Source organism: Lathyrus oleraceus, chromosome 1, assembly GCF_024323335.1.
Source record: "Lathyrus oleraceus cultivar Zhongwan6 chromosome 1, CAAS_Psat_ZW6_1.0, whole genome shotgun sequence".
Lineage (NCBI taxonomy): Eukaryota > Viridiplantae > Streptophyta > Magnoliopsida > Fabales > Fabaceae > Lathyrus > Lathyrus oleraceus.
In genome coordinates this window covers 195,335,632-195,359,682 of record NC_066579.1, presented here as the reverse complement: position 1 = coordinate 195,359,682, position 24,051 = coordinate 195,335,632, and the positions used below count along the sequence as shown (strand labels likewise).

Genomic DNA, 24,051 nt, shown 5'->3' with positions numbered 1-24,051 from the left:
GCAATACTTGAATGCGGTTCATCTTGCGATGGAGCGGCGTAATCTCTAAGAGCACGAGCTGGTTCTGCCATCTCGGTTAAAGAAGGAAAAATGTTTTTGATATCAGGAAGGTTTATAGGAGGGAGATTGTTTTCAGCACGATATTCCCGAATTCGTCGTAAGACTCGGAGATATAGTTCGATATCGTTGATTCGTAAATAGAGCGGTTCGCCTTGAGAGCGAGTGCGTGGCATACAAATCAACGAAAGAAAGAATAGAAGGAAAAAGAAACCTTAGTCTCTACAGCGTAACGGAAGAGTTACGATATCGATTGAATAACAGTCCCCGGCAACGGCGCCAAAAACTTGATCGCTCGACTGTGTGAGTCGAGAATGGGATACAAACTGCAAGTGCACAGTTCTATCGCGTAGTTTTAAAAGATATCGATCCCACAGGGACTTATGAATCGATGTACCGTTATCTAAGGTTACTACGTAAATCTAAGGTGAAAATGTTTGATTGTTTGGGGAAGGGAGCTAAGAGCTAAACTAATATCTAGATTAAATATCAATAAAACGGATATCGGTATGTAGTTCGTCAAAACTAGGGAATCAATTCCTTGTCGGTCTCTCGGTTTTAAAATAAATCGTTTCGACTAACTTTATTGGTTAAAGGTTTTATCTCAAACTCTCGCTCTGTTGAAGAAACCATGATCTTATGTTAATGTTGCTGTCACTTATAATTAAGTCAAAAATCATATTTTGAAAACAATAAAGTTGCAGAAACTCTTTTTAAGAAAATACTGACCGTTTTAAACACCCTTATCTCAAACTTTCGCTCTGTTGACTTAGGTTATACAATTAAATCTAAATGCTTAACTCTCGTCCTCACATTCAATCTTTAAAAATACTTTTTGGAAAAAGGTCAGAATTTAATTAATTCTAAAACTTGCTCTCGCCCTGAGATAGATTTAATGACTAACTTACACTGTCCAGTTAAAACCTCAAACTCTCGCTCTGTTGGTTTCAACTTCTTTATGTCTTTTACTTTTGTAAAAAATCTTGTTATTAAACCTGTAAGTTAAGACCATAAAAAGATTGATTCTAATTTTAAGTTTGAATAGACCGACTTAGTTTTGATCCCTCTTTCTGCTTACTTTACATACCGATACCTAGGCAAATTAGCCAGACATGCTAAATAAATAAGAATCTATATCATGCATAAACAGACTCATTCCAGGCATGCAATGTAAATAAACAGTAGAATAAAGCATAAAAATTAAATAACAATTAAAGAACCTGAATGCGTAATACAATGGTCTTGAACACTCCACCACAAGCCGGTAGGATTTGTTCTTCGATTCTTCAATTAAACAGTAATTTAAATCAAGGAAATAAAAAAACTCGAAAATAACGTAAGGTTAAATCCGGTATAAAGTTGCCCAGTAGTTTCCGGTGTAGAAACTACTACGCGAAAAATATCTAAAAGCTAAGAACGGGGAAAATAAATTGCAAGGGAAAAAAAAAACAAAGCTTGCAAAATAAAATAAATAAAGTGAACGATGCTGGAAAGGAAGAAAAATAGGCAAAGGCGTGAAAAAATAAATTTGGCAGAGCTTCCGCAAGACTGAGCGTGCAAAAACTGTGTGTCTGGAAGTTCCCAATTTGCTGCTATTTATAAGCTGCTGGTGTAACCACTTTTCAAGGGTTTCCGCGTGCATGGTAGTAGGCTTCCGAGGGTTAAGCGTGAGTGGAAGTGGGCTTCAACGTGGTCAGTTGAGTTCCTTGCGCCAAAAATATAGAGGACTGGTGTGACGTTCGTCACACCATGTGTGACGTCCGTCACAAGGCTGCTTCGCGTGACGCTCGTCACGCGTCCTGTGACGTCCGTCACAGGCACAGCATTGGTGACTTGTGCGCTTTGGGCTGGGCTTTGGCCTTTGGTTCCTTTTCTCTCCTTTTTGTTGCTTTTTACCCCTCCTTTTCTTCCCTTTTTCACTTTTGCTTCAAAATGGGTACCTGATATAAATAGAAAAGAAATACTGCATAATATCTGATAAAATGGGATAAATTAGCGTAAATGATAAAATAATTTAATTGAATTAAGTCTTAAAAAGCGATATAATTTCGTGTTATCACTAACACGTTCCAGTCTGTCATTACGGCTGGTGTTTGATCGAGATACCAATCCTTTGCTTTACCGAGCAAAGCGTGGGGAAATAATCGTCTGAACAACGGAAGCTCCTGAGCCTGATCCACTCCGGCAGCCAATGCTATCTCATAAAATTTTGTGAGAAAAGCAAATGGGTCTTCATGGTCCATTCCGGTGAATGGACTCCCATATAATAAATTCAGAGTTCCCGTTTTCATCTCAGCTTGCCTTCCTGTGTGGTTGGCAAACTGAGCGGTGTTCCTTGGACTATTGATACATGGAGTAGAGATAGGTGGTGGTGGTTGTGGCTCCATGTTTGGTATGAATGAGTGTGGATTTGTGGTTGAAGAACTTTCTCCTTGCTCTTGGCGTTGTCTAGCCTGTTGCCTCCTACGTCTCGTTTTGCTATTGAGCCTCCTTGCGGTTCTCTCGATCTCAGGATCAAAAAGAAGTTCGTCCACAGGGATTTGCCCTCGCATAAAACGTAAGCTGCACACTAAACCAAACAAATTACAAGCACAAGTCAAAAATTCACAAGCTAAAACTTAAACAACCATTGCGATGCTCGCAATATCAATTTACAATCCCCGGCAACGGCGCCATTTTGTTGAGATGTATATTTCGTGTCGGGTTTTTGTTATCGTATCCACAGGGATTGTAAGATATCACCACCGTTCGATGGTTGTATTAATCTTAGCTCAATGTAACAATAGGGTTTTGGTTTTAATCAAGTTATCTCGCATAAAAAGTAATAAATTGCGGTAAAAGTTATGGTTTGATTAAATGAGAAATATTGTCAAAGTTAGGTTTCAATGATCACTTTGCATGTATTTGCTCGGTCAACAATCTTATAAACTCCTTTAGATGATAAATCATTTCACAAAGTCCTCTCAATATGTTTCTCTCGAACACATATTGTGAGTTTTGCCATTTTGATCCATTGTTTCTCTCGAACACAATCTATCAAAATGACAACTTTTTGGTTCAACCTTATGGTGAACAAAATCATTCGTTACTATCTCTAGCTAACAAACAAGTTTGGATGAAAACCTAGGTCAAGAGTCGGTAAACATCTCTCGATCATAAACCAACACAAAGAGTTTTAAATAGAAACAAAGTTTTCATCATATATTTACCGTTAAAGAGTTTACATATGAGGATCCTTACATTTACACACAAAGCTAGTAATCACCTACATCTAACCTTGACAAATGGATGACTTAGCTACTCATTTTCATGGTAGCTTGGTCGGCAAGTAAGGAAAGAAGGTTGATCAACATCCAAGTCGGATAATCGAAGTTGGATGGGAATCCACCTTCTTTTTGTAGAAGATGGTTCTAAGATGAAGAGAAATGAAAACTAGGGCATAAAAATCCCAAGAACAATGCTGCAAAAATATCTAGAAGAAAGTACAAAAGTGGAAAAAGTTGGTAAAAATGAGGTATGGTGCTCAAAAGTGGCACCTGCTACTTATAGACCACTGCTGGGCAGTCATGTTCGCTAGGCGAGCAGAATGGCTCGCCTAGCGAGGGTCTAAAATGGGCACAAAAGGCCCCTGCGCCCAGAGAAAACAGGGCCTGCTGAACTGTCATGTTCGCCTAGCGAACATACCTTCGCCTAGCGAAGGACACGCTTCAACCTTCGCCCCAGCGAGGTTGAGAGGTTTTGCTACTGGAATGCTCGTTGGGGACTCGCTAGAGCTTCGCCTAGCGAGTGAGTGCTGGCTGCGTTTTTCACCAAAACAGAATGAACTCGCTACCACCTTCGCCTTCAGCTCGCCTAGCGAATTAATTTGACAATTTACTGGAGTTGTTCGCCTGGAACTCGCCTAGCGAACCAATGCTTCGCCACAGCCTCGCCTAGCGAGCCGGCTGATGAAATGCATGTATTCTTTGGTTCCTTTGCCAATTTTCTTGTGTCTTTATTTTCAATTAGTTCATGTCTTTCCTGCATAATAACACACAAATCAAAGGCACCAAGCTTGTTTATCAATGTAATGCATTCCATGTAAAACAAATGTGGTTTTGACAGTAAGAGCAAGGAAAAAGAGTGAAAGATGCCCACATATGATAGCTCAAATAAGCACTTTTGGGCATCTAACAATGGTGCAAATATATCCTTGTTATTAGACTTGATGAAGTTGCAGTTGTCCTACCAAAACAACAACAAACAATGTCAAATTGTTACAAAATCATACACAATGTCAGCAATAAATTCACTCTCCTAGAACAAGTTGAAGGAACTTACTCTATGTCAAATGCCTAACTATGGATGTGAAGATCCTCGGCGGTCTAGGAAAGAAGACTTGTATTATCCATCTCACAGTAGGAAGCTTGACATTCCTCTTTGGGCTTTTTGTACTGATGAGTTGGTTGATTGTTGTGGTACTGTGAGCAGACCAATTCAAAGCAAGTTTGTTTCTATTAGAGGAGTAAAAGGAAATGTTCACTCGGTGGTCAGGATAAATTCATGCATGGTCAAGGACCAAGAATCATTAGTCTCAAAGTTACACTAACGGACCATCCAATTGAGCCCTATTGCGTTTGGAACTCATACCTGTCACCAAAATTTTATCAGCACTACAAACATAATGAAGAACAGTTTTGGAAAATACAACAACAATACAAAAATCAATATGAATTTCGAAGAAAGAAAAAAGAAGAAATAAGTCCTATTTCCGCCTAAACAGGTTCGCAGTGGTGAAACCTTTCTCACCGGCGGTAAAATTTCACAAACAACCCAAAAGAGGATTAAGACAAATTCAAGGTAAGAAAGTGCATAGATAGTATTACCTTTTCCAGATTAAGCATCAAATGAGGCAGACAAAACTGAAGCACCTTAAAGCACTTCCAAGAGATACCCTTTTGATCTCCATAAGCCGAATCTGAAACCCTAACATGGTGAGTATAAAAGGAGAGGTTAGGTAGCGTCGAAAACCCCTAGAAAAGAAGAGAGAGCGGCAGCGACTGAAAAACCCGAGAGAAGAGAAGAGAAGAGAGAGTGGCGACGAAAAAAACCCTAAGAATTTGGATGGCTACTGTAGCGAAACCTAGTAATCTTCCACCGAAAAATTCATCTCCTCCTTCCACCGGCGATTGACGAAGCAGAGAGGTGAAGAACAGGTGACAAAGGCAATTAAAACCCATTTAGAACTTAATGACCGTTAGGTTTTCCTTGCAACCTTTCATTAACTTTTGTCTGCTGGTATTAATGATGATTAAAGTGTTGCTATTCCCACCCAACAGCCAGGCGGCTAAGGTATTAATGATGATTAAAGTGTTGCTATTCCCACCCAACAACCTTTCATTAACCTTTCATTAACTTTTGTCTGCTGGTATTAATGATGATTAAAGTGTTGCTATTCCCTCTCACAATTTTTTGTGGGCTTTGGTTAGCCCAACAGACCATCTCGTTCTAGTTTCTTTATTTTAATTTATCTATTCTTGTTTATATATTTAAGTTGTTGTTAAGGTGACAAGTGAACATGGGTGGTTGAGTGGAGATGAAGCAATTTCACTTTCTTTAGTGGGATGGGTTCGATACTTGGGATTAGCATAATCTTCATTATTTTTATTTTTTTTATGCTTACCATTTCATTTAAATTTTTTATAACCTCTTACTATTTATTTTTACTTTTATGTTTTTATTTGATTAATTTAATTTAATCGTTAATTAGTTGTTTAGATTTTAAATGTTTAGTTTTTTTTAGATTTTCTTAATTATTGACTTTTTTGATATGGGATTTTGTACGGTTAATTGATTTCCATGTGCTAGTTAATTTAATTAGGTTATTGGTATCTATGTTCATACCCTTACACATGTAAATAATCACATTCAAATTCACTAAATTTTCGATTCAAAATTTCACTAACTTTCCATAGTTTCAACATTCAATTTCATTTCCTCATCACCTTCAAATACAATTTCAAGCCATTTTTCCATTAACACTCCAATATTCAAATCTTTTTCTAAATAAAATGTGAAGAAAAAGATTATCCTGGATGAATATCCAGTTATAATTTCGAATATTAGGCTCAAGCTGTAAGAGCTTGTAAGCCATAAATATTTGTCTTCTCTCCAAAACTCCTGTAAATATCTCAAACCATCTTCTTTATAAAATTTGAAGAAAAGATTATCCTGGATGGAATATCCAGTTATAATCCCGAATATTAGGCTCAAGCTGCAAGAGCTTGCAAGCCATAAATATTCGTCTTCCCTCTAAAACATTCGTAAATATTCGAACCATTTCTTTAAGCAATATTGGAAAGAAACAGACTGCCTGGGTGGAATGTCCAGACGTAGTCCCGAGTGTTAGACCCAAGCTGTAAGAGCTTGCAAGTCATAAGTACTCGTCTTTCAAACTCACAAAAATACTTAATTCCTACCTTAACACTTTTTTCAATAAAGATGGAAATGGAACCTGGTGTATACCGTGCACTCCTGAGATTAAGATTTGAGGTGGATGCCTCGCCTGTCTTAACTCTCGCCATCATTTAAAATTGTCAATGCGGTTTCTTCAAACCCTTTCCCAATCAAATTCAAAACACTTAATCTTTATTAAACACTTTGTCAATAAAGATGGAAATGGACCATGGTGGATACCGCGCACTCCTGAGACTAGGATTCGAGATGGATATCTCGCTCATCCAAGTTATCGCCATCACTCAAAATACATCCAACTAATCAAGCTCTTTTTTTCGCCGCCGTGCGATCAATCAAAAACCTTTTTCATAAGCGAAATATATATTATCTTAAGGTGATGCAAAACAATGTTTCGGCCATGATTGTTGAGTCGAGATAAATGACGTTTTTCCGAATGATGATTTGTAAATCCATTTGATGTGTGGTATGCGTCCGCTCCTCATCTGTTTTGGGTAAAACAATATTTTTGTCGATTAATACAGTATAGCTTTCGCTAAAATCGACCAACAAACAAACATTTTCTACCCAGAACTACGTAAGCCTTGATTTCTCTGTTGAGATACGTAGGAGCAGGATTTGTAAATCTTGTCAGGCCACTAATAAAAAACTTAGGTTTAGTCCTTCGTCAAAAAAAATCCAAAAATATTCTCCTCTCTTCTATTCTTTCTTTCCCACTTAATAACTTGAAAAGCCTAACATTTCAACTAACACTGATGCACACAACTAACTTAACGGTTCCCGTTGAGTACAACGGACGTGAGGGGTGCTAATACCTTCCCCTTGCGTAATCGACTCCCGAACCCTGATTTGGTTGCGACGACCAATATCATTGTCGTTTTTTTCTTGGGTTTTATCGATATTTCCCCTTTTATTTTTAGGAATAAATAAAGTTCGGTGGCGACTCTGTTCAGTCTATCATTGCGAGCGTACGATTGCGCTTCGCTAAGTCGTGCTCTCATTTTTTAGAGGTGCGACACCCCTCTTCTAATCTCATCCCCATATTCACTATTTCGGTGAAGTCTGAGGGAGCGCTAGCAATCATTCTCTCATAATAGAAAGATCTCAAAGTCTTCAAGAAGATCTTTGTCATCTCCTTCTCTTCCATGGGTGGCACTATCTGAGCTGCCATTTCTCGCCATCTTTGGGCGTATTCCTTAAAGGTCTCCTTATCCTTCTGGGACATCTCCCTCAATTGGTCACTGTCTGGAGCCATATCCATATTATATTTATACTGCTTAACGAAGCGCAACACCTGTCAGGCTATCCTGAAAGTAGTGAATCAGCAGTTGGTCGTTGTCAGTCTGTGTTGACATCTTGCGAGCATACATCACAAGATGGCTGAGCGGACATGTATTTCCCTTATACTTTTCAAAGTCAGGCACTTTGAATTTAACAGGGATTTTCACGTTGGGCACCAGGCATAACTCAGCAGCACTTTTCCCAAAGAGGTCCTTACCCCCTCAAAGTCTTCAGTTCCTTGCGCAGCTCAAGGAATTGATCTTTCATTTCGTCCATTTTCTCATATACGTTCGGGACCTCAGATGGCTCGAAATGATAAATGGTGTCTTCAACACGGGGAAGGGTGTGCACAACGGGAGGTGGCACAGACAGGACCGGGCTAGATGCCAACATAGAAGCGAGAGTAGGAGCAAAACCCTCTGGCATGAAATTGGAAGGCATTCCCCAAGGGAACCCAGCTGGCATAGTCGGAGCGAAGTGGGTTGTTGCAGCAGACACAGTTGAAGTCGCTACCTCAGATATGACCGTCCTCGCGGGAGGAGTTGCAGGAGTTGGTGAAGCATGACTTTGTGCGTCCAGAACTGACTCCATCATAGCAGTCAGCCTAACAATCTCTTCCTTCAAGTCCTTGTTCTCTTGCTCGAGATGTTCCATTATCTTCGGATGATTTGCTCTGGTATTATACCGGTGCGTCAACTTGTCTTCAAAATAAATGAAGAGCAAAGAATTAGACCACTGATCAAGAGCTTGAAACAAAACCTGCTTATGCATATGATGCATGCAATGTTTGTGCATATGGTTTGTTTTTTGTTAGAGGAACTTTATAGAGATCTATTTACAAATATTTGAAAATATTTAACTTTTTAAGACATATATGGAATACTCATAGCAATAATATTTGGAAAATTTTTACACCAAAGAAGTAATACAGTTTTGGTAACCAAATACAGTACAAGAGAAAAGGAGAATGAACCTCTTATGGAGCCCTAGAAGCAATCTTCCAAAGCCTTCGAGATCGGAAGATAAGCTGCACGAAGCCTCTTCACCTCTCTCTCAAAAGCTGCTTCCATATCAGCCTTTTCCTTCGCAAGCTGGTCATACTTCCTCTTCCAAAACCTAGACGAATGAGGAAGAAAAGAAGTAACCACATCATCAGGCTCATCGATAACCTGATGCTCTAGAAACTCTATCACTGCATCCTTATCTTTGAGCTGCTGAAGAAGTTCCTCACGCTCACAAACCCATGCACGTGACCGGTCTTCATCTCTCAACTCCTATACTCCTTGGTTAGGGAGGGTTAAAGGCCCAACCATAACCATAGGGGTAGGTCTCGGGTAATCGTACGGCATGCGGTACTCAAGAGCTCTCTTCCTCACACAAGAGGTGTAGGGTTCCAAAGCAATGCAATTCTTCAGACAAATCTCATTCCTCCCTTTCCTATGAAATTTGCGACAGGCGCGTACCATCGACAGGCGCGTACCATCCTATCCTTCAAGTTCTGGGGATCTTTACCCTCTTGAAAGAACAAGCCTTCCAACACAATGTTGTTAGGTTTATCCTTTAAGGGGAACCCAAGCTGACGGCGAGCCAAAGCAGGGTTGTAGTTAATTCCACCACATGTACCAAGAAGAGGGACATTGGAGAATTCACCACAAGAGTCAATAATTCGAACGCCATCATAAACATGGTTATACCAAGAGATATCATCATTAGTGAGAGACATAAGTCTCGTGGACCACCGTAGACATCCATTGTTCTCCTTAAAGGCAAGCGTCTGAGGCAAGTGCGAAATAAACCACTTGTACAATAGAGGAAGACAACACAGAATGGAACCACCGCCCTTTGCATTCCTCATATGCAAAGAGAAATAAGTGTCACCCAACAGAGTCGGAACATGATTAAGAGAAGAGAAAATCCTAATAGCGTTCACGTCCACGAAGTTGTCGATTTGGGAAATAACACCAGCCCATAGATGAGGAGTACAAACATGGCTTCAAAAGCTTTCTCACTCATAGCCTTCCCAAACAAAGTAGCTTTGGCAATGATAAAATCAGATGGGAGACCTTGAATTCCACCTTTGGTAGTCATATTAGCAACAATGTCAGATACATCCACATGAAGCATATCAATAATCTCTTGAGAAGACGGAATTTTCTCTAAGCCACTGAACGACAACTGATCAAGAATAGGTATACCCACATGGTAGGCGTACTCCTCAAGTGTAGGCAAAAGCTGGAAATCCGGAAAAGTGAAGCACCGATACAGAGGATCGTAGAACTGCACCAACACACTCATCAAACCTTCATCCACCTTGGTAGAAAGAATAGACAAGAGCTTCTCATGGCGAGCTTTGAACTCCAAGGGCTCTAATACATAAGATGTCAAACTCCTTAACTCTTTCAAGTCTGGTTGTCTGAAACTGTACTTCTTTGTATTCCTTCTTTGCTTATCCATGTCTGAAAATTTGCAAATAGACCTCTTAAGTTCCTTGAAAATCTTTATTGTTGATGATATGGATGTGAATGAATGTATGAATGCATGGATGCAACAATCACACTCAAGGATCAAGCAAGTCACACCATACAAAGGTCACGGGATAGCTCAAGTCATTGTCAATATCAATCATCCATTTTGGTGGATTATGGTTTACACCTTATCAATACCCAAGTTCCATTGATATTGAGGATATACGAGAACAAATCAACCGCGAATCAAGGGTTTGTTATAAGTCACGAGCATGGAGTCTCGGTTAGGAACCACCTAATGGGAGTGTACTATGGTTAGACCTGACAATCATGTTCTAAAAAGGTCCCCATAGTCATCATCTCATCTTTCGGATATTATCGGATAAAACGACTACTCGTATTCCAAAAATATTCTCAATAGGGACTCTTATGAGTGTAGTATCGCGTAACAATCGTATCAAGTCTTACACTTGAACGACCTTCGTACTACGTCCTAAAATAGGCCAAGATGGGCTAGGTATCTAAGGTCCTTGGCTTCTAAGGTTTATATTGGAAAGAGTAATGCCTAACCACGACTACTCGTGTGACATTATTGATCCCAACAAGACCTCCACCAAGTGAATGGGCTTGCAAGTCAACTTGTTAAGGAATAACTCAACACAAGTCAACAAGACTATGCCATTCTCCTATCATAAGTGCACTCGAGTTCGGGTATAGAACTCATCTCACAAGAAACCACCAAGCATACAAGCAATTAATATATCAAGCAATTCATACATTACAAACAATACAGTCATCCCAAATTTGCACAAAAATATGTCACCAATAAATATAAACATACAACACACATAAGCAAAAAATAGGCTAAACCCACTAGAGAATATCTTCCCCAGCAGAGTTGCCACTTTTCTATAGCGGGGTTTTCGTTACCTTTAGGTTTATTGACTAAACCAAAAGTAAACATACAATTCGAGTCGCCATCGCACTTTTATTTGTCCAAAGGAAAGGCTAAAAAGCGAACAAAAGTCAAGGTAAGAAGTTTTTCAAATAAAAAACTAATAAAAATGTCATAGATCTGGGTAAGGGGGTTGGTTATGAAATGGGAAGGTTTTACGCACCCAAAACATCCTTAGTACTCTAAGGGAACCCTTTTTGCAAATATGTGTTATAGGTTGGTATTTATGAAAATATGTGCAAAAGATTGGAGGGATGAGAAGAGAATAGATTATATGTACAAGTTTGTTATGTGAATGGATGAACCCATTGCCTACGTACCATCACAAAGGAGGATCAAAACCCCGTAGTTCGGGGTAAAAATCATAAAGATTGGTGAATTGATTTGATCAAAAGCCTTAAGGTCTTTTGTTATCAAAGGGAGAAAACTCAACCTAAACCAACAATCCACCATGTGAGGAGAGCTTCAACATACTAGTGAGGGATTAACCCTATAATAAGTATGGAAGACTTATAATCTAATCACTAAGGATAAGGTGAGATTCACATCAACCACTATGATAACTCAAACCTATGACTAATGTTTATGAAAAGGTTTTAACAAAGGTGGCCATTGCAACCACAAAAACAACTTGAAGTGAGTTATATTTACAAGTTAGATTTATTTACAAAAATGAATTCAAAGTTGGATTTAAGATTTGTTCACAATGAGTATTTATGAAAAGATGTTTGAAAAGTCAAAGGCATAAGGCCTAGGTTTCTAGTTTGAAACAAAGTCAAAGTTTGCAAGAAAAGATTTTGGCTTGGTTAGAGTGAGGAGAAAAAGAGAAGGGCTAGTCCTAAAGCATACAAAGATAAGAGAGAAAAGATAAACCCTTGGAGTTCCTTTTCTTGAAATCATAGAGATGATTCAAGATGCTCCTTTCCTTTGGACTTAGTAAACAATCAAGCAATCAAACAATTTGGATTCATGCTCCTAGGATCTCCATTTGGCTTGTCTCTCTTAACTTGGCTACTCATGACAATGGTCCTCTTTACTATCTCAAAATGGAATCCCTATCACACAAGAGAAAACATCAAAAAGTTCATAACACAATAGGACGAATGGACAAAGAATAAGCTTAGATGAGAAGTCCTTTAAAGTCAACTTTAAAATTTAGCATTCTAAAGGCATGAGGCTTAGTTGCTCTTCAACAAGTTTAGCATTCTAAAGGCATGAGGCCTAGTTGCTCTTGAACTCCTTTAAGCATGGGTATATCCTAATTCTAAGTCCTTTCTCCTTTTTGCATTAGGTTCACACAAAACAAAGACAAAGCAATCACAAGACAACAATATATTTATATACAATAATGAGCTCAAATGAGCAAAAGAAAAATGACATAAACATAAAAATATGTGCTTAAGTGAGCAAAATGAAAAGCAATATGAATAAATGAGCAAGAAATAAATTGCATTAAAGTAAATTGCAAGGAATTAAATGCTCAAATTAAAGTTAGTAATTAGTATGGTTATGTTAGTTTGTCATGAGACAATATAGCGCTATGTTAAGCAATCGTAAGTGGACTAATGTAGTAACCACACCTATCTGAGGCCGGTCAATAAAACTATAGGCAAATAAACACAAGTTAGAGATCATGACTAGTAAGCCAAGCTCCACAAACTTGCCATGCCAAAACAAAATGGGAAAGGCCTTGTATGGACTTTAGGTTTTTTGCTTGACCAAGAAGCAACCTATCTTGGGCACAAAACAACTCACTTGATCTTGGATCAAGTTGAGTTTGGTTTGGATCAAAGAAGGTTAAACCTCTCATTTGTCAAGACCAACCATAAGACATTAACTCATTGGCCAAATTATGAAAAGAAAGGGATGAAGATGAAATGGATCGAAAGAGAATTCAAGTATCAAATCCAATTGATCAAATGTGAACCAAGTCATCATCAATCAATGTCAAACAGAAAAGAAATGAAGATTACAAGTCAACAAGTCAACCATAATTTTTTGGTAATTTTTGAATTAAAAAATAAATGCAAAATAAAATAAATAAAATATGGTCAAACCTCAAATTTAATTCAAATCAACTTCAACAAGTCTAATTAAATTCTCATTGTTCTAACATGGTCAAATAATCTTTGACAAATTTTCTCAACAATTTTAGAAATCAGAAACTATTTAAAACAATTAAAAACAAGGGAAAATAACACAATATGGATTAAAATCTCAAATAAATCTCAAATCAAATAAGAAACTGATGAGACTATTTTTCATTGGCTTATCATGATCCATAGGTGTTAGGAAAATATTTTTGGATTTTTCAAATATCAGAAAGTAATTAAAAATGAATTAAAACTATTAAAAGTCAAATAATTCACAAAAAATATTAAATGAAGTCACAAAAATAATTAAAAAACAAAATATGAAACTAGATTTTTCAAGAAATATTTTGGAATTGGTCTCATATTTTTGTGACTTCAAATAAATTTTCTAAGAATTTTTGAAAATAAAAGGAATTAACTAAAATTAAAAGAAAATAGGATAAATAGAAAAAAAAAATGCAGCCACCAGATCAAGTTCATTAATTGACGTGGCATGGATCAATGGCTCAGAGGCGCGGATGCATGGTAGACTCAAGTCAAGCGCGTAGCATAAGACATTAAATCACTACGCCAAAAAGTGCTTTTGGCAGCACCAAAAAGAAAGCGCTTTTTAAAAAAAGCGTTGTAATAGCTTGAAAAAAAATTCGCCTATGTAAAGAAAGCGCTTTTAAGGTAAAAGCGCTCTTATAGGTCTCCACTTATGAAAGCGCTTTTAAGGTAAAAGCGCTCTTATAGGTCTCAGTCTCACATCTATGAGTTTCACACTTATGAAAGCGCTTTTAAGGTAAAAGCGCTCTTATAGGTCTCATGGGTTTCACACTTATGAAAGCGCTTTTAAGGTAAAAGCGCTCTTATAGGTCTCAGTCTCACACACTTATGAAAGCGCTTTTAAGGTAAAAGCGCTCTTATAGGTCTCATGGGTTTCACACTTATGAAAGCGCTTTTGAGGTAAAAGCGCTCTTATAGGTCTCATGGGTTTCAGACTTATGAAAGCGCTTTTAAGGTAAAAGCGCTCTTATAGGTCTCAGTCTCACATCTATGAAAGCGCTTTCATGGTAAAAACGCTCTCATAGGTCATTTATAAAAATTATAATAAATCTAATTTAAAAAATAGATAGAATCATGATTACTTTAAAAATTTAATTGAAAATATTGATTTTAAAAATCTTATTTCTTAATAAATCGTGTTTTTATCTTTTAAAAATTAATGTAAAAAAAAGGCGAATTCTTAAATACTTATATAATTAATTGAGTACTGTTACCTTCAATAAAAGTTGATTTAAAATATTGATTTGTTTTTCTTAAAAGTAAATATAAAAAGTGACGTACGTTCAATGTTATTGTTTAATTGGACGAGGTATGATATCCAACTAAATCCCAAGTTATCGAAGTGTTCACCGTAAAAATTATCGAACCTGCGTTTGATTAGGGTTTACACTTCGGAACTCTGAATTCTGAGCGGCATGGGAAAGAAGGAGAAGTCGAAAGCCAATGCAAGAGAGCACGAACAAGTCGGCGAAGCAACCGACAATCTCGACGGCGCTTCCACGCCATCACTCGTGTTCAGTAGCGATGATGATGATGACGAAGCCAATCAAGATCTGAGTCTCAGAATCGTTGAAAAGGCCCTACGAGCGCGAGAGGCAAAGCTTGCAACAAACGACGCCGTTTTAAACGGCGTTGATTCTTCTCTTGTTTCGCCATCGCAGCAATCTGAATTCAAGGTGATGCAAAGCGACGGCGTTTTGGATGGGTCGAGTGGGATCACTGCTTGGGAAATGATGGAAGAGAAGAAAACGACGAAGCTAATGGTGGACTCTGGGTTTTCAAGTGTACGTCTTATGCTGTGTTTGGTTTCTTCTAATTTCTGAAAAAGTGTTCTATTTTCTTCTGTTTTTATTGATTTTATATAGAATTGAATTTTCTTAGCGTATTTTGATAAATTGGAATAGACACACAAACTATTCCTTTGGAAATCAATTAGATTATGATTGTACTGAAAATGGGAAATTAGTTCAAAAATTGCATTGTATAAGTTTTTAATTTAAGTTTTGAGGTTTTTTAGTTTCTAGGATTTGGGTGAGATACATTGGATATTTTGTAATGCTTTTCTTTTTTCTGTAGGTTATTGTAGCTGCAGATCAAGAGGTGGAAGAGATAATCAAAACTACAGAGAACCGTGAGTCCGTGGATCTGGAAGCAAGTTCGGGTCAGATAGGCGACAATGTGGTTCTGCGAAAGCTGCTTGTGAGTTGATATATTTGATCTGAAATGTGATTGATTGATTTTCAAAATACTGTAAGCTGAGGAATGCTTAGTTGGGTATATCACTTCATGTTTCTTTTCTATCAGCGGGGTCCAAGATATTTTGACCCTCCAGATAGTAGTTGGGGAGCATGCTATAATTGTGGCGAGGAAGGTCATGCTGCTGTAAACTGTACAGAAGCGAAGCGGATGAAACCGTGCTATGTATGTGGTGGTTTGGGACACGTTGCAAAGCAATGTACTAAGGTATGTTTGCTTGCCTATTGGCTTCCGAAGGTTTAAAAGTGTTTATACTGAGATCTGCTTGATGTTTCTGTAGACGAATTGCTATATCTGTAAGAAAGGTGGCCACCGTGCCAAAGATTGTCCAGAGAAGCACATGTCGGCACGTGTTCCTAAAAGCTTAACGGTGTGCTTGAAGTGTGGGAATTCTGGGCATGATATGTTTTCATGCAGGAATGATTATTCACCGGATGATCTCAAGGTTGTTCTTTTCTTTTTTGTCATATATTACAAATTTGCTAGAGGTTTTTGGTTTAGTTTTCATTAGAATAGTGCCTTACATTGGATATGAATGGCTCAGTCAGTGATTCTTTTCTTTCTTTCTTTCTTTCTTCTGTTTGATTAGGAGATTCAATGTTATCTCTGCAAGACATTTGGCCATTTGTGCTGTGTCAATACTGCTGATGCAATACTGGGAGAAATTTCTTGTTACAAATGTGGTCAGATGGGTCATACTGGTTTGGTAAGTTATATTTAATAAATTATATTGTTATTTACGCGCCTTTCCTAATGTTTTTACAAGGGAGATTTTATCTGTCCTTTTGATCAGTGTCAGCTTCCACACAATTACATATTCATAATTTGAGAATAATTTAATAAAAACTAAAAAATATACTGAAAATCTCTTTCAATCACTACCCTTAAATTTCTTGGTGGCATTTATGGTATAACATTAGGAGTGCATATTGAGAACTATAAGCTGAAGTGCTGAACCCTTGAGAACTTGAAGTTAAATGGGTCATTTTATGCATAACTAATTATATGATATTAATAGTTCACAATTAGATATTCCCTAAAATGAATGGATGCTGCATCATAACTAGCAAGTAGCAAATGCATGTACATCTTGTAAGGAAGGACATGGTAAACATGGGAATGAGAACTGAATTGGGACCCGTGAAGATGGTGAATGGACAAATTATCCGGATATGAAGCAATTAGTTGATACGTAAGTGAGACTGTTCTAAATATTCGTGTATATTTATGTGAGATTGTTCTAAATATATGTTTTTATTTTGTTAGATCAATAAAAGTGTTCCGATCTCAAAGACAAGCTCGAGTACCACGTACTAAATCCAGCAACATTACGTGGATAAAAGTGCAGGTACTTTAATTTTCACAATTTTGCTTATAATAGTGATGCTACTTGATAAGAAAAGATAACTATACATTCTTATTTATTTTTCTATGTAGTGTCCTCTACAGCGCAACGGTATCGATTGCGGATACTTTGTAATGAGGTTTATGAGGGAAATCATTAATATGAATCAAATAGAGATTCCAATCACGGTATGGATTTATAACTTAGGATTTGTTTTAATATTTATCGAATATTTCATATTATTTATTACTTTTAACTAAATCATGCATATTATGTTTTGTTATGTAGTACTTTGATGAATACAAGTGTGCTCATTACACGAGACTGCAGTTGGAACAAATCAAGGAGGAATTGTGTCAATATTTTATTGAGAAAAGATTAATTAGTATATAATGGTTTCAAAATAACATGAATACTTTGATGAAGAATGGTTTCTGGTTGGCAAGTGTATAGTTCTTTATATTTTTAACAGATTAGTTATGACTCCAAATAGGCCGTATAACATATTAGTTTTGACTTGTGTATAGTTCTTTATAATTTTAGTGATATCTTTAATTTCATGGATAAATTAATGTGTTCATTCTTGTGTTGGTTTGCTTTAAAAAATTACAAATGCTTGAATTATGACTCCAAATGTGTTCAGTGCCTATCTATCCTTGTGTTGGTTTGCTTGAATTATGACTCCAAATGTGTTCATTCTTGTGTTGGTTTGCTTGTGTTGGTTTAAAAAATTACAAATGCTTGAATTATGACTCCAAATGCTTGAATTAGAGAGGCTTGATTTACAGGTTTATGGGATTATTCCCAAAAAATATTACAGGTTGAAATGGTAGGCTTAAACTGAAGGCAGCGTTTTGTTATTTTACTAGAGGAAAAGACAGCGCTTTTTAGTAAAAAGCGCTGCTAAAGGTTGTCAATAGAGAGCGCTTTTTACTAAAAAGCGCTGCTAAAGGTTGTCAATAGAGAGCGCTTTTTAGTAAAAAGCGCTGCTATAGGTTGTCAATAGAGAGCGCTTTTTACTAAAAAGCGCTGCTATAGGTTGTCAATAGAGAGCGCTTTTTAGTAAAAAGCGCTGCTATAGGTGGTATATAGACAACCTTTAAGAGCGCTTTTTACTCAAAAGCGCTGCTAAAGGTTGTCAATAGAGAGCGCTTTTTAGTAAAAAGCGCTCTTAAAGGTTGTCTATATACCACCTTTAGCAGCGCTTTTTACTAAAAAGCGCTCTCTATTGACAACCTTTAGCAGCGCTTTTTAGTAAACAAAAAGCGCTGCTAAAACCTATAGCAGCGCCACCTACGGCAGCGCTTTTAAGCGCTTTTAAAGGCCAAAAAAAGCGCTCTCATAGGTCTTTTTTGGCGTAGTGAATCAAGTAATCACATTGGATGGTCAAGATTATAAAATTTAGACACGATCCAAGGGTTGGGAAGCAAACACGTGGGGATGGTGGTGGAAACCACCATCTTCTCCGATGAGATACCAGATTCCGGCCACCACGCGCAGGGAAAAATTTGTAATAAAAATAAAAAGTAAGGACATCAAAATGAAGCTCAGGTGATGTACATCACCACTATATCCATGGATCATCCTCACACTTCCTATTTAGAGAGAAATGTGAGATGGAAGATCATGGTATGTCAACTAGAAACGCACGAAATGAACAATTGAGACCACCACTGGTCTGCCTCAAGTGTGAGGACTTCAGAAAACCACATAAACCAAAGAAAATCACATTGAATTGCAAGATCTAGATCAAAAAAGTTTGAGGTTCTACCTCTGAAATGAAGCTTCTAATGCCACGAATTCTTCAAGATCTTGATCTGCTTTTGCTATGGAGATGATAGGCTAAGGAATTGAGCTTTGAAAATCAACTAATGATGTTGAATTTCAAGCTTGAAAAAGAAAGAGAAATCTGAAAATTCCTTTGGTAATGGTTGGGATTTTAATTCTGCGGCACTTCAGGTCTCCACTTGGTTGAAAAAATGAATGAGAATGAAGCTCTATTTATAGCTGAAATGTGGTTGAGATCATGCTTCCCTAGTGTGCATGGCCATTTGAATTTTGGTGCATGGGCTTGTACAGGCGCATGTGAGGCCGAAAAATGAGTGAAACTCCTTGCTGATACCTCATGGAATGGATTTGGACGTGCACAATGACTTGAACAAGCTTGCACATCAAGTTATAACATGAAATGCCAAAATGGACATAAAGAATGAACTCTTCGAAACTCACACATGGAAAGTCCAAAAAAGTAATATGGGTAATGGTTGGAAAGCTATTGAAATAAGGAACAAAAGCCATGTTGGGAAAAAATTCATTTGGAATTTGGAAATTAGTGAAAATTGGCTATGAAAGTTTGGGCATAGAACATGTCTAAGTCACCCTTTGAAAATTTTCACCAAAAGCAAGCCTCTTCAAGCCCTTCTGTTTGCATGATGCAAGCTTCAAACGGAAAAACCTCTAACATCAAAGTTGTATATCTTTTCAAGATGCTCAATTTAGACTCAAATTTTTTATCATTTGGATTTTTCATGAGAAAGTTATGGGCATTTGAAGTTGGGAACTTTTTCAAACTCAATGACTTAGGTCCAAGGTGACCTATAATATTTTGTATTATCACATGTATTTATTTTAAGATTATGAAATTTTGTCCAACATAGCATTTGATGTAGACATCTTAAGATTTCTAATGCATTCGGTATCACCTCAAAATCATAAAAATTAAGGAAGTTAGATCCTTGGGAAGTTGACCCAAAATTAGGGTTTCAATCAAAATGACCTATAATGTTTTGAAATGAATGATGGCCTTCCAACTTCCAAGTTTCAAATGGATTTTTGATGAACATTAAAGTTGTTTGTAAGGTTCTTAAGAACATTTTTTCTCTTGGGGTTATCCTCATTTGACAAACACATCACAAGTTGTATCTCAGTGATTCTCAGTTTAGTTAGATGACTTGACTGATCAACTTTTCAAGGCCAAACTTCCAATCTTGATGAATAAATGATTGAGGATCCTTAAATAGGTTCATATATGCATAAAAATGATTAATTAAAGAACTTACCTTGATTGGATTTGATCATGGGTTGAGGTTGCTTCATGAGCAAGGCACAATCAAGTCATAGTTGAATTAGGGTTTCTTTGGGAATCAATCCTCAAGCCCTTTGGGTTATCTTGATAAAATTGGCAAATTGAGATACTTGGGAAACATATATGATGATTAGGAACTTTATGGACCATTGTCATGCTTTTTCTCATCTTCATCTAGCCATTTCATTGAGCTTAGGAGCCTCTTAGGAGCATGGGAGCACATGATCACTTGAGCTTCAAAACAAAAAGAATTAGTGACATATTTTTGTGCTTTTGGTTAGTAATAAAAATAATAAAAGCAATAATATACAATACAAGCATGCTTGGTGGTCTCAAACCACACACACAAGTCCCAACCTTAGGGTTTAAGAGCCAAACATACTATGATCCTTGAGGCAATGCACTTGTGCAAATGACATGATGCCATGAGGGATCTTAGGGTCAAAATTAAGGTCTTACACATATAAATAATCTTCAATCCATTTCCACTACAATGTTACAACCACAAACCAATGTTCATACTTCAAATTCAATTACAATTTAACTCCTAAATACGCCAGATCCACATGACATGTGATAGCGCTCTGAGCATCTCTCTTGGAGGAAAAAACTGCCACACTGTTTCTTTGTATTAATTAATTTTTTTTTTGTTTCATTTCCAAAAAGTGACGTTTCGCTTTTTCTCAGCTCATGGTTTGGATGTTTGTCAAAAAGGTTGTATTACTGCGCTGAAGATCATAGAGAAAGGAGTGATACAATGTGCACCTGTTATATTGGACTTGTCTTTTGTTTGAGTATATTTTAGTTACTGGTTAAGTTAAGCCTAGATTCCGATAGCTACATTGATTCAAATCACCAAGGGGACATACCTTCCATGGTACCTTCTCGGGTGACAGGAGGTTTAGCCCAATCTTCGTCGAGTTCTGGAAATTTTTCCAAGGAGAAGGACAATTGCATAATTTAGTTAACACTCACTTGAGCTCGTCTTTGGAATTGGTCGCTCCAACCTTGGTCCAGTTCCCGGGGATATGAACAATGCAATTCTAAATAGTGTTGTAAACTCAGCACCAAGTGTTGGAGATAGTGCTTTAGTCACAAATGTTAATTCTGCACTCTCTGGTGACCGTCATATGCAAAGAAGTGCAAGCATTAATGGAGACTTGTATTTAAGATTACATGCTTCGCCATGGTCATTCATATCGAATAATATTAGTATTTCTGGGTCACCTACAATGGACGGCTCCTCTGTAGTACAACAGAATTCTCATCAAGATCAAAATGCTCACCGATTACAGCAGAATCAACAGAAGCCGCAAGGTGCTTCAAGTGTTGGTGTAAGCCCTAGAGGCCAATACTTTTGGTACTTGTATCGAATTATTTATTAATAATAAAAGGATTTTTCTTTATTACGTTTGTTTAATAAAGTCCCTAGAATAACTAGTCCGTTTAATGTATCAAGTGTGACTTGATCATGAGATCACATTAAACATAAGGACACTATTCTTAAAGTATCCGTAGTCGAGTTTTATTGTGAAGTGGGATAACACTAAAGCATTAAGACTATTATGCATATAGACGGATGATCACATCTCATGGATCATGGATAAGGAGTTATCAAGTCTTAAACATAGGTATGAATATTAAGAGTAATATTTATACAAGATTGACCCGCTATGAGAATACTATATAGAATGTTATGCAAAGTGTCATAAGTTATTCTCATGGTGATAATGGTGTATACCACTCTTCGACCTGAAACAACTATGGACCCTAGATGTAGAGTCGAGTGCTTTACTGCTGATCAAACGTTATCCATAATTGGATAACCATAAAGACAGTTGATGGGTACTCCACAAAGCATGCTGAGGGACATGAGTGGCCTAGATGGAATTTGCCCATCCTGCGTAACATGATAAATGTCTATGGGCCCAATATTGAACTGGACAAGGATGACACGGTCTATGCCTTGTGTTAAATATAGACATAAGGGCAAAAGGGTAATTCTACACATAAGTATTATCACAAAAGGATTTGTCAGATCACATGACATTTTCGTGTCTTGGGTAGCAGTGATGTGTCGCTAGATATCGCTCACTGTTTATTATGTTAAATGCGTGATTTAATATAATTGCCAATGTCGTGAAAACCTACAGGATCATACACAAAGGACAAATTGATGAGAGATAGAGTAACTAAGGAACACCGTAAGGTATGGTGCACTTAAGTGAATTGTAGAACATCGTAAGGTACGATGTACTTAAGTAGAATACGAAATATGGTAAGGTACCACGCGCTTAAGTGATTTTGGGCATATTATAAGATATGGGCCAAATACACTTAAGTGGACTTTTTAGCTTGAAGCCCACACAAGTGGTTCTATGAATAGAACCCTTGTGCAAAAGCATTCATTGCGGTTGCATTTTCGTTTTCTCTTTCTCTCTCTCGCTCACTTAAAGCCTTCATTCATAACAGCTAGCACTGAGATTGAAGGAATCCGTTCGTGTGGACTGAGTAGAGGCGTTGTCATCGTTCAACGTTCGTGATCGCTCCGTAGATCTGCATCAAAGGTTTCAACCGTCAGAAGAGGTAAATATTCTATCACTGATCATGTCCATTCGTAAGGATCTCTAAAGGAGAAAATTTTAATTTCAACTGCGTTTTGGATCGCATTTCTCCTTCATCAAGTTCTATGCATTTGCCTACTTCTCAAAATGGATAGCCTTCGCACCAAATGGGTGCACAAGTTGCAGGATTTTTCATTCAAGATTCAAATAGTATATCCCACTTGTTGAAAAAGCATAGGCTGGATATCAAACCAGATGATATAATGCAGCAACAGACAATCCAACAACAATTCAATACCAATTTCAACAAGTGAATTTTATGTCACACAATCAGCAACCATACTGCAGTAATTGGAAAACATTGGGCATACCAGCATCAACAATGCAACCTGCATTTTCAACCATAAGAAAATCATGCAAACGGTAATGGAACGTTCAAGCAACAACAACGCACCGCGGCAGCATACGCTTAGCAGAAGAATCCTGTAAAACCAGACTCGAACACTACTGTTGCAGTGTCCATCTTCAAATTGACATGTGACCAACTCAACATTTTGAAGGGTAAGTCCAAAGAAGATGGAAATACTATCAACTATAACTCTTATGAGATGTTGGCAGGTCATGTGTGGAGAAGTGTAAGCAAAGCAAGAGCACTTCCTAGTGATCAAGAAACAAAACTGTACGTTGCAACAGATGGAAGATCAAGGCTTCAACCTCCACTTCCACAAGGCTACTTTGGAAATATGATATTCACAACAACTCCAATAGTAGATGCATGGGATTTAATGTCAAAACCAACATGGTATGATGCTAGCAGAATCCAAGTTGCATTGTTACGAATGGATAATGAATATTGGAGATATTCTTTGGGACTATCTTGAGATACAGCCTGATTTAAGAGCTCTTGTTCGTGGGGTACAAATTATCAATGGCCTAAAACTTGGTACTCTCTTGGTACCTAAACTGCGGTGGAAAGAGTGTAACTTCGGATGGAAATAAGACATATGACGATGATTCAACAAAGATGGAATCAACAAGCTTGACATCCAATCCAATACTGGTACATCTTTCAGTGTTAGTTTTCATGGCATGGAAGTCTCCGTAGATACTCGATTTCGAGCTCAGTCTCTGTCGGAAATGCCGCAACAAGAGTCCAACCAGTCTCGGTCTCAAAGCTGCACATGCCTATCTGAAACTCCACTTTCAAGCAAAAGTTGCAATGCGCCAAATACGACATCATCAACTAACAAACTTTTACCATTCACAATTAACCTACAACAGTAATCCAAGTGAGCAAAACGGGGTAAGAGTTTAACATCAAAATTTTGTCAAATATAATAACTAATTTTACCAATATTTTCACTCTGCACATTTTGGAATAACTTTCTAAAAGAATTCCACTAACAGAATCAGTTAACAAAATAATATAATTCTAACTTAACTTATTAA

General features: G+C 37.4%; 2 protein-coding genes across 3 annotated transcripts; both read left to right on the top strand.

Moving 5' to 3' along the window:
* The first annotated feature begins 14,625 nt into the window (after positions 1-14,625).
* LOC127115607 (cold shock protein 1-like) lies at positions 14,626-17,521 on the top strand. 2 transcript variants are annotated; one of them, XM_051047112.1, is made up of 9 exons: positions 14,626-15,136; positions 15,429-15,551; positions 15,657-15,815; positions 15,889-16,053; positions 16,198-16,314; positions 16,627-16,800; positions 16,875-16,956; positions 17,046-17,141; positions 17,242-17,521. In XM_051047112.1, exons 1-6 carry the CDS (start codon positions 14,768-14,770, stop codon positions 16,651-16,653), a joined length of 960 nt encoding a protein of 319 aa, XP_050903069.1. In that variant the 5' UTR covers positions 14,626-14,767; the 3' UTR covers positions 16,654-16,800; positions 16,875-16,956; positions 17,046-17,141; positions 17,242-17,521. The 2 variants fall into 2 exon arrangements, with proteins under 2 accessions (XP_050903069.1, XP_050903068.1); XM_051047111.1 differs by lacking the exon at positions 16,627-16,800.
* A 3,545-nt stretch (positions 17,522-21,066) lies between these two features.
* LOC127099164 (shikimate O-hydroxycinnamoyltransferase-like) lies at positions 21,067-23,483 on the top strand. Its single transcript, XM_051037376.1, has 2 exons — positions 21,067-21,355; positions 23,221-23,483. Exons 1-2 carry the CDS (start codon positions 21,067-21,069, stop codon positions 23,481-23,483), a joined length of 552 nt encoding a protein of 183 aa, XP_050893333.1.
* The last annotated feature ends 568 nt before the right edge of the window (positions 23,484-24,051 follow it).

What these genes read in the sequence shown, in the direction of transcription:
- LOC127115607 (XM_051047111.1), top strand. Translation starts at nt 14,768, where the DNA reads ATGGGAAAGAAGGAGAAGTCGAAAGCCAATGCAAGAGAGCACGAACAA. An exon ending in TGGACTCTGGGTTTTCAAGT is followed by an intron (nt 15,137 to 15,428) that starts GTACGTCTTATG and finishes TTTTTTCTGTAG; the next exon opens with GTTATTGTAGCTGCAGATCA. An exon ending in AGATGGGTCATACTGGTTTG is followed by an intron (nt 16,315 to 16,874) that starts GTAAGTTATATT and finishes TTATTTTGTTAG; the next exon opens with ATCAATAAAAGTGTTCCGAT.
- LOC127099164 (XM_051037376.1), top strand. Translation starts at nt 21,067, where the DNA reads ATGAACAATGCAATTCTAAATAGTGTTGTAAACTCAGCACCAAGTGTT. An exon ending in GAATCAACAGAAGCCGCAAG is followed by an intron (nt 21,356 to 23,220) that starts GTGCTTCAAGTG and finishes AGATGTTGGCAG; the next exon opens with GTCATGTGTGGAGAAGTGTA.